The sequence below is a fragment of the Artemia sp. Qi Xiang Cuo genome, chromosome 17, assembly GCF_049724085.1.
Source record: "Artemia sp. Qi Xiang Cuo chromosome 17, ASM4972408v1, whole genome shotgun sequence".
Lineage (NCBI taxonomy): Eukaryota > Metazoa > Arthropoda > Branchiopoda > Anostraca > Artemiidae > Artemia > Artemia sp. Qi Xiang Cuo.
This window is the reverse complement of record NC_142810.1, coordinates 22,619,826-22,630,748: the sequence shown is the minus strand read 5'-3', so window position 1 is coordinate 22,630,748 and position 10,923 is coordinate 22,619,826. Positions and strand designations below refer to the sequence as shown.

At 41.0% G+C, this 10,923-nt stretch overlaps 1 protein-coding gene across 1 annotated transcript in view; it reads left to right on the top strand.

Annotated features, from left to right (window-relative positions):
* The first annotated feature begins 265 nt into the window (after window positions 1-265).
* ebo (exportin ellipsoid body open) overlaps window positions 266-10,923 on the top strand; it is a 112,286-nt gene continuing 101,628 nt past the window's right edge. The window contains exon 1 of the mRNA XM_089102966.1: window positions 266-425. Coding sequence (XP_088959092.1) covers window positions 266-425 — 160 coding nt within the window. The remainder of the gene's footprint in view (window positions 426-10,923) is intronic.

Here is a 10,923-nt window from a genome sequence, read left to right as displayed (position 1 = left end):
ACTAAGATAGATATACATAGCGTAAGGATAATTCAAATAGTCTAGAAGATCTTTGAGCCATTTGAAGGCAATTGGAAATCCCAAAAGAATGATTCAAAGATTTATGACTGACCATGTCCACAGGACTTGCAAGCAATTGGGCAACTTGGATTGTTCTGAGACTCGTCCATTTTTCTCTTGGCTTAATTTTTTTTACAAGTGATTATTGTATACACCATAACTTACCTTTAATATAAAAAAATTTGTAATTCTACATCTTTTTTAGATGACATCGGATCCACAGTCTATGCTTCTTGGTTTAATTTTCTTACAAACAACAGTCGAGGAATTTTCAAGCAACAGAGAAAATGTAACTTTTGAAAGGAAGAGAGACCTAATTAAACACTTCTCAGGCTACCTTCCACGTATTTTAACTCTTTTTAAGGGTAAGTTGGGGGATATTTAGAATTATATTGACTCTAAGAGCAAGACACGTATGCGAGAAGGAGAGGTCCCCTCCCTCCGAAATATTTATGTTTTTCATAGTTTACCTATAATTTCGAATATTTGCGTGTAACTCCTTATAATACGCCTTATTTTTTGTGTCCCGCCCCTCTCATTCCAGAAACAAGTTTCTTTCTGGATAACTGTCTTTGTCTCTACAGCACGGATTTAGGACTAAAGTTAAATTAAACATGTGTTTGTATTTATTCATAATCGGAAAAAAGGAGACAAAAAAGGGGGAAACGGAGTACATCAAAACAAAGGAAATATATCAAGACTTTAAGAACAGCAACATATATTAAACATAAAACTGACATTTTGCCTCCATGACTAGGTGCTTACATAAACATATGTAATATGGCTGACATAGCCTATCAAGATTTTGCTTACATAGTCTGGTACGTGAATCCGGTAGCGTATATTGACATGGAAGCGGGTATATTGAAATGGAAGCGGGTATATTGACATAGAAGCGGGTATATTGTCATGGAAGCGGCATGCGGTGCAACCTGGTAAAGAACGAATCCAGTCCATAAGGTATGAGTCCACAGAAATTTTGTGCATCTAAAAAAACATATACTTCCTTCTAATACAGTTACTACTACTACTACTACTAACAACTCATCGCAGCACCAAGCCACCTGAGGCCAACACAGATACGCACGCTCCTCCTCCACCCCAATCTATTCAAAGCCTCCCTTTTTACACCCGCCCACGAAGTTCCCATTTCCTTTAAATCTTTCTTTATGACGTCCTCCCACCCCAGACGGGGACGACCTGCTTTCCGTTTAACCCTAGACGGTTGGCCGAAAAGAACAATCTTCGGCGATCTGTTATAATGCAGTTATATTCTCTAAAAATTCAGTAGAATGGCACTAAATACATTATTTGTGATTGGGCTACATTATTATAAAGCTTTGTAAGAAGGGTTATAATTCCAGTGGGATAGAAATTACAGTCGTATTTTATGAATGGGGAATTTTACTTGCCATATTTTCCAACATTAGTCGTGCCATTTAAATAGTGAAGATCACTTATCCATCGAAAATTATAAAGCTAAAGTTCCTGGTTCGGTAACCGCTTCTTTTGGTGGTACAAAAGTTGTTTCTGTTGAGCAGCTGACATATCTCAACCTACCTATTGTGTCGGATATTTAGTCTGCACGTTAATTAATGATCTTGCAGTTCCCTGAGAGAGTTCACAAAAGGCATCTACTAGTTTGTTGTAAACGGTTTAACAGTCAGGTTGTCCTAGTGAAGCTTTACTGCACTTTTGTGATGCCATATGTTCTGGTGGTGTTTCCTTTCTGGATGATTCTGACTGAAAAGGATTAAAGGACAATCCGTCCAACGTTCTTTAAGTACGTAAACAAAACTTTTGAATTTCCCTCCTTTTGGGTTAGCGATTGAAATAGCCGATTGAAGTGCACATTAGATCCGTATGTATATATAACGGTAGTAGACCCTCAAGGTCCAGACTGGCGGTGTTGGTCTCCGTTTAGTGGCCCTTCTGCCAGGAAGTGCAATGCGGGGCTGGATGACCAGCCATCCTCTGCTCTCGCACACTCTTCCTGCTTACCTTCTCCAGATTTCTTTAGGTACTCATTTAGAGCTGAATTGACTCTGGCTGAGCTTACAAAGTCATGCCAATAAAAAGAATATACTTGCATCATTGTATCTACTGTTGGTGGAAACGATTGAAAATGCGAAATAAAATTTCTAAATGCTCCACCCCTAGGAACCAGATATAGAATTTTTAAATTTTGTAAATTCTGGACATTCACATTATTGGTATCTGAATTAACAACCTGCTATCTCGACTTTAGATGTCTTTAGGTCCAAAAGTAGCGGACTGCCAACATGTTTTTTTTTTATTCCAAAGAGTATTGGTTCGGATACCAAATACCCTATTTTTATCAAGAATCCAGTAGTAACACCTAGATATGTCACATTATCGCAAGAATCCACTGTACTTACTTACTTGTACTTGTGGCGGGAATCAGGCGTTTCCACCTCGCCCGGCATCGATGATCTTGGAGACCTTCTTAGACCATGTTGAGCGATCTTCTGCCAGCTGCTCTGCAAAAGTAAGCCACCGAGTTGACCATCTGTGTCCGAACTTTCTGAATCCCCCGATAGGTTCAAGGTCTGATTTGGCCAGGTTCCACCAGTTTTTCCTCTGTCCTCCTTGGCGTCTCTTCCAGGAGCTAATAGGCTCGACTAGAAGTATTTGGCGAGGCAATTATTCTGGCGGCTTCCGTAATACATGGCCCAACCATTTCAAACGGCGTTCTTTAATAGTGAGCGCAACATCTCGCTGAATATTGCACATTCGACGTAGATCCGCGCTGGAGATACGGTCACGCAGCTGTATTCTGAGAATTCTTCGCAGACAGGTATGCTCAAGCACCTTCAGCGTATTCTCATGCTGTAGTTTTACCGACCATGTTTCGCATCCGTAAAGGAGAACGGTGCGGACTAGTGCCATGTAGATTCGAACTTTCGTTCGGACACTGACTTCGCGGTGATTCCATAAGAGTTTCCGAAGGGAGGCAAAGACTGTCTGCGCTTTCTGTATTCTCTGTTGGATATCAGCGTCGGAGGATCCGTCAATACATATTTGGGAGCCTAAGTATGTAAAACAGTTGACTTTTTCAAGCTGAACTTGATTGACAGTTAGTGTGAATGGTCCTGTGTCGTGGTTAATAGCCATGAATTTCGTTTTCTCTGTGCTGACTTTCAAGCCGATCAGGTCTGTCGAGGCCACCACGTTGTCAAGCATGTTTTGAGCTTCTACGGGTTCTGACAGGAGGCCAACATCATCCGCATAATCGAGGTCAGTCAGTGAAAGATTCTGTCCGATCTGAACTCCTGGATAGGACGACAGTGCATTTTCAAGCACCCAATTGACGCAATAATTGAACAGAGTCGGAGAGAGGACACACCCTTGTTTTACTCCGAACTCAACCAGGAATTCTTCAGTTTCTTCACCATAGACTCGAACTCGGCTCACTGACGCGTCATAGTATGCCTTCATCAGTTCAACAAACTTCAGCGGCATTCCTTCATTCTCTAGGATCTTCCAAAGTTTCTGGCGAGTGAGAGAGCCGAAGGCGGCAATTAAGTCCAGGAACATCAACATCAGGGGTAGATTGTACCTTTGAAACTGCTGGATAATGAGGCGAAAGACGAAGATATTATCAGTATAGCCTCTACCTGGCCGAAAGCCGGCTTGATTTCCTTGGGTTCTTTCCTCCCTTGCCCCTTTGAAGCGGTTCAAGAGGATGATCCCAAATATTTTGACCGCAATGTCTATAAGACTTCTTCCGCGGTGATTTTTGCATTTGGTTTTATCTCCTTTCTTATAGAAAGGGAGAATGACTGATGTCTTCCAATCTTTTGGGAAAGAATTGGTCCTCCGCACTTCTTCGAGAATGCCATGGAGCTGTTCAGCAGTGACCTCAGGGCATTGTTTGTACACTTCCAGGGGGAGGCCGTCTTCACCTGGGGCTTTGTGGTTCTTCAGGGTCTGGATCGCTTTTAGTATTTCGGCTCTGGTCGGTGTGTCCAGCTCGACGTCGTAGGGTTCTTTAGAAACGGCAGGTGGGAAAGCATCAAGGGCGGATGATGGGGATGGGTTTAGGAGGATCTGAAAGTGATCCTTCCATCTTGCTAAGCGCTCCTTCTGACAACTGATGATTTTTCCTGATCTGTCTTTGACTATTTCTGAGACAGCAGCTTTCTTACCAACAGACTCTTTCAGGATCTGGTAAAGCTTGCGGGTATCATGTGAGCGTGCTGCTTTCTCTAACGACAAGGTAGCATCTTCCCACATTTGGCGGCAGTCCAGACGAACAGAGCGTTTTACCTGTCTGCGCAGCTCTTTTGTTTCTTCCTTAGGGCCGCTCATCTTTTGTCTTAGCTCACCGACTATTGACAGGGTCCTAGCGGTAATCCAGTGCTGTCGTGTGATTTTTGCTCGGCCGAGGATCTCATCAGCAGTCTCTGTCATCACTGTTTTAAAGGTCTCCCATCTCTTCTCGGGGGGTGGGTTTTCATCAGAACTGAGGGCGTCAAATCGGTTAGTCAGTTCGAAATTGAGGGCCTGCCGAACTTCTTTGTCTTGGAGCTTACCGATGTCGAATCCGGCCTTGGGCTTGTTTTTCCTCCGAGTTGCAAGACGTAGCAAAATTTTTGCAGCAACAAGTCTGTGGTCAGACCCAGACTGCGAGCCTGTGTCCGCGCCGTTGTAAGAACGAGAGTCCTGTACGGAGCTTCTCCAGCGCTGGCGTACGAGAATGAAGTCTATTTGAGCCTTAGTGACACCGTCATTTGAATGCCAAGTTAAAAGGTGGCTAGGTTTGTGCTAAAATATGGTATTGGTGACAACAAGGTGGTTCATCAAGGCATAGTTTACCAACCTTTGCCCATTCTTGCATCTGTGACCTTGTCCAAATTTTCCCAGGACTTGTCTTGTGGTTTGGTCAGAGGGACCAACTCTTGCGTTAAAGTCTCCTGCAACAATAAAGTAATCACGTGCGGCAACAGAAGAAGACACCTGCTGCAGCTCGCCGTAGGAATCATCCTTGGTCGTATCAGCAGCGTCACAGGTGGGGGCATAGGTAGAATTTATTGACACATTTGTGGGGTTTTCTTTTAGTCTAATTCTAGGAAGTCTACAGGAGACTGGTTCCCATTCTAGGAGAGCATTTCTGGCTCTTTGGTTCATGATGAAACCTACTCCGTGGAGTCCTGAATTATCCTCTACTCCGGAGTAGAAAAAATTGGATTGATGTAGCGTTTCAGGAGCTGCATTAACTATGGAGCCAGAACCTGAAATTCTGGTCTCGGATACGCAAAGTATGTCTATGTTGCACTTCTCCATCTCATGGACAAGAAAAACTTGCGTGGCATCTTGTTTGACGGATCTTACATTCCAGCATCCCACATTTATTCTAGATTTTGCCTGTTTAATGACTGTAGTGGCTTTTCCTAGATTTATGGCATGAAAAGGATTTTTCGACTTCGCCGCCATATTCGAAGTCGCGTCGCCTGCCGGGAACGCCGTAGTATGGTTGGCTTGTTTACTTCTCGACACCCGCGCCAAGACAGGGGCCGCATCACTTGCCGTGGACGCCGTAGCCGTTACAACTTTTCTTCTACGTCTCAGATCCATCGATGTTTCTGGTGAATAGAGTTTACCGCAAGGTTCCAAGTTTTACGGGTCACCCGGAGTGCGTTGGCCACCAAATCGCTCGGCGTGGAGCTCAGTGGTGTTTACACCCTTCCACCACTTTGAGGTGCGCTGACGGATTTCCTCTGCTGCCCAGGGACGGAAGATCGAGCCTCATTGCCTGTAACTACCATCACTGTCATGGAGGTATACAAGCTTAGCTTGACCTTTGATTCCCACCGGGAATCAAAGCTTAGCTGGGAAATTTGTGGATGTTAGGTGTCAAGTACAATAAAGGTTGTCCCAACGCTTTTATAGAAAAATTTCACTTGCTGCAGCCAAGCAGAAGGAGACATACTTGATTAGAAAGTATATTGACTTGCTGGTGATGCTGATACTTCATGGAAACCTCGACCAAGCTCCTATTTATTTCAAGAGCGGCTGACTCTATGCTGATTGCGAAGGTTTTTTGCTACTTGAAAACAAAGCTACCATCAAAGGTGACAAAGTCAATGTCTTTTGTACAACCATTTTCAGGCTTTGACACCCCCTCGGGATTGCATAGTAATTGGAAAAGCTGAAGTACTGAACGCCACAGCTGATGCCGGGTTTTTCAAAGCCAGTAAGGTATTTACTGGTCTTCAGCGAACAAAAAAGAAAAAGAAAATAACTCCTTGTGCTAGATGATGAAACTCTTTTACACATGTACAGAGCTAGATCTATTGAAAACATACTTTAATGTCGATGCCAACTGTTGTTAAGGATAGCTAGTACAGCTAGTTTAATGCACAAGCATGCTAAGCACTCATCCTTGCTGTCGTAAAGTATCTCTACCTGTGAGTGTATTTTCAAAGAATGACTTGGTTGTTTTAAACGACAACTGTAGTGCCCAGAGATTGTGGATGAAGATTTTTGTCAAGTGATTATGTACCCATTGTAATAGGGCGGATACGTGGCCCCTAAACTTCCTAAAATTGTTCCGGAAGTTCCTTAAGTCCCTAAAGGTTTCTTTTTGGAAGATCAAGCCTTGTCAATACTAGTGTGCAAGATTTACTGGTAAGTTTCGAAACTTACTCTTACCGAATAAGTTACCGGTAACTTTGGTAAGTTTCCGCATAAGGGGTAAGTTCCAAATACTCATGAATTTAAAAGAAAATATTCTCTCTTCTCTGACAGATTTATACACAAAATATTATTTTTGCATCATTTTATTAGTTTATTTCCTACTTCCTTTACACGGGGGAAAAATTATGAAAAAGTGCACTTTAGGCTTCAGATAATTCTATATAAGCGATAATAAGAGGTAAGCTAGAGCTGCTGTAGCTGCTGCTCCTCCTCCTCATCTGGTGCATCATCAAACGCTGTGTCTGGCAGATCATCTTCCACCAGACCGTCTCCACTATCACTTGGCTGTGAATTATTGATAGAAAGACATGATGGCACCGTGAACATCCCTTCCAGCCTGTCACGTCCATTTCCGGGCATTTTTGAAGCTGAACGGTGATGCTCATATTTTTTTTTGCAATTTGACAGCTTTTACAGTCTCAAAGTACAATGATTTCGAAAACGGGCCACTTTTGGAGATGTAGCTACAGAGTTTTGTGTTCAAGACCCTAACAAAGTCAGCTTCAGATCTTTTGTTAATGAATCACCATTCTTCCGAAATTGTTAGGAAAATTTGGCAAGCTCATTGATTTAACTTACTGCATCCATAAACTTATCCTTTGTCAGTGCGTTCGCACTAAAAAGCGGATCAAATAGAGTAGCTGCAGCCAGGGCGGGATCATATGCAAATATCCTCCTATTTTCTAGGTACTTGTGGATTTTCCTTTCCTCGGCCTTTGAGACTGACAAAAATGGTACAGTCTCCTAGAAACGCCGCCTTAGCAAATTGAAGTACGGGATGACACACGAAGCAAAAGCTTCCTCTCCTTCAAAGAAGTGGCAGCCAAGTGAAATTGGCTTCAAGAATTTCAGACAGGCTGTCAATTGATCCAGTTTCACATCATCGAAAAGCACTTTTCTGATATCCTGAATACCCTCATTTATATCACACCTTCTTTCGATTTACATAGACCATAAAGGTTCCCACTCCTTCATGAAGCGCATAGATCGGTAGATAGATTCATAGTTCCTCGGACAAGCAGACTCAAAATGTGAGGGATGTACCCAATGATTTGAAGGTGGGGATATTTTTGCTTCAATAACGAGGTAGCAAGTTTATTTACACTAGGATTATCAAGGCAAATGGCGTCAATCCCTATCATTACATTCCTGTCTCCAGTCATAGCAGGGCACCAAACTTTAGCAACTCGTTCCAGTTTATCAGCTACAAACTGCGCAGTGTGCCGCTTGTCACCAGTTTCTACTGATTCAAGAAAGAGAGCTTTGTCAGTGACAAGGATATAGTTAAAAATGAGTTCCCGTCTAATATTTGTCCATCCATCGGAGCAAAGAGTTTTGGCTGTTTTGCAGTTCTGAATTTCTGGATTAATTTCCAGCGTGCTTTCAGCACATCATTCATCCAGGTACTTGATTTGCACTTTGTGATCCGAAATTTCCTTCAGAGCTGGATTTGTAGCTCTTATCGCCTCTGCAAAATATTTATTTTGACCACAGTGAATGGTATATTGCGTGCATAAAATGCACGAGCTTTTTATGTTTCGACAAAAAGATTGGCAAAAGCCGGCACAATTATCCACTTGAAAACCAAGATTCCAAAGAAAAGATTCAATTTGATTTTGTGGAAACCTCCTTATAACGACGCTTCATTCAGAAATAATTAAGAATCTAGTGGAATGATGAGAAAAATTTATTTCCCATTTGGGCACTAGTTGCTGCTGTGTCACCATCACAATGCTAGATTAGAAGAGATTGGACGACAATATTTTGTATTAATAGGCCTTACTACCCGCATTATAGCTGGATATATAATTAACTGATTATTATTCTATAGTTAAAGATAGACAGTCAGAACTCAAAAACTCACCACATTAAATTGACCTCTGCTATGAACGTCTTATTTATTCAGACTGACTGACTCATCGCGTATCCCCTTTTTTTCTTCTTCTTTTTTTTACTCAGGCAGAAAATGACAAAGAGATAGTCCGACAAAGCGATGTCGACATTAGCTCAAAGGGGTATGACTCATGCATTGAATCTGATAAATAAAAATTTATTTACGATAGATTTTAGTGACGTGGCAGTTCCCTTAGGGATGGATTTGTTTCAATTAAGAGCATTTTTACTCATTAAAAACTGAAACTTACCACTTCTGAAACTTATCAGTAAATTTGACCTAAAACTTTCCATTACCGGGTAAGTTACCCAGTGGTAACTTATTGTGCGCTAACTTTCGTCTTGCAGACTAATCAATACTTCCGCCAAGAAGTCTTTTTATTGTGTTAGTGATCTCTAGCGTCCTGAAGATTGCAGAGTAATTTCAAGGCTACAGCATCAAGGTCTTAGTGATAATGATGGATGAAAAGGTTTGACGTCCTTTGGCTCTGGAGACATATAAGCTGCCGAGCTTCTTTGTTTTCGTTGTTTTAGATATGTGCCACCGGAGATTCGACATTTTCTCTTAGCTTGCTCTTAAGGGACTAATAAATTCGCCAAAGTAGTCATTGATGTCGAAGCCTTACATACCTAATCTTTATACCATCGTTGTAGCTGTAGCTACTACCTAGCAAAGAAAATTGAAAAACTATTTTAAAAAAATACTCAACTAAAAGAAATCCAGAAATGGTAACTGTTATTGACTTGTAACTCAGCTGTAACTTCCAGTATCGAAATCGTTCTTTCAGAACAGAAAAAAAGCAGTTGCTGATAACTGCACTTTTGAAAAAGTCTACAGGAAAAAAAAAAACAGACAAGCGATTTTGAAATGCCACAGTCTTGTCAGTATTTTCTGGTCATTAACTGAAATGGTTGCTTGTGTATTTTTCCAATTTTTTACCTTCATAGTTGAAAATTAAGAAAAAAAAATAATCACGAAAAAGGAAGCGGTCGGATCATCTTGCTTTTTCTGCAATTAAATAAAAAAAAATGTTTTTTTTAACTGAAAGTAAGGAACGACATTAAAGCTTAAAACGAACAGACATTATTCCGTATATGAAAGGGGCTGTCCCCTCCTCAACGCCTCGCTCTTTACGCTAAAGTTTGTTATTGTTTTAAAAAATAAAGTTGTGAGACAGAGTCAAACTTTGGCGTAAAGATCGAGGCGTTGAGGATGGGACAGCCCCTTTCATATACGGAATAATTTCTGCTTGTTTTAAGTTATAATATCGCTTCTTATTTTCATTAAAAAAACTTGTTTTTTTATTTAATTTCTGAACGTTTTTGAATTAATGCAGCTTTGATTTTGGCTCACCATACATGCATAATTAAAACGAAATTTACATATTAATTTTACTTTTTTGGCTAAATGGCTTTCTCGAAATTTTGTTTTGACGTAACTTACGAATTAACTTACGTAACGAACTTCTATATTCGTATGTTTTATTACGTATATTAGGGAGTTTGCCCCCTAGTCGATACTTTGCTCTTTACGCTAAGTTCGAATTTTGTTCCAATCACAAACCCCTGAAACATAAAGGCCGGTTAATTAGACTAGATAGCTCTTTTGAAAGTACTAAAAAAAACTTGTACTAGAGAAAAGAGCGAGGACTGACGAGAGGGAGACCCCCCTCATATACGTAACAATTTCTGTTTGTTTTAAGTTTTAATGTTGCTCCTTACTTTCAGTTGAAAAAAACTAGTTTTTTTTTACTTAATTTCTGATCGGTTTTTAAATTATGCTGGGAAATCCGGCGCCCCCTTCATAGAAATGTTCCTTCCCCAAAGGAAACACCCTCCATGGAAGGATCCTCCCCCATAACTCCTTCCTCTGACACCTCCCCCCATCAGAAAAAAAACCCTCCTGAAACGTCTTTATACTTCCCATTAACCAATACTATATGTAAACAATGAGCAAAGTTCATAACTTGCAGCCCTTCCCCCGGGCATTTTGGGGGATTAGGTCATTCTCAAAAACATATTTATTAAATTTTCGACTATGCTGAACAAAATGGGTATCTCAAAATTTTAATCGAGATACTTTGGGAAAAAGATGAGCATGGGAGGGGGCCAAGTTGCCCTCCAATTTTTTGGTCACTTAAAAAGGGCGCTAGAACTTTTATTTTCCGTTCCAATGAGCCCTCTCACGATATTCTAGGACTACTGGATCGATACGATCACCCCTGGAAAAACAAAAAAAAAAAAAAAAAA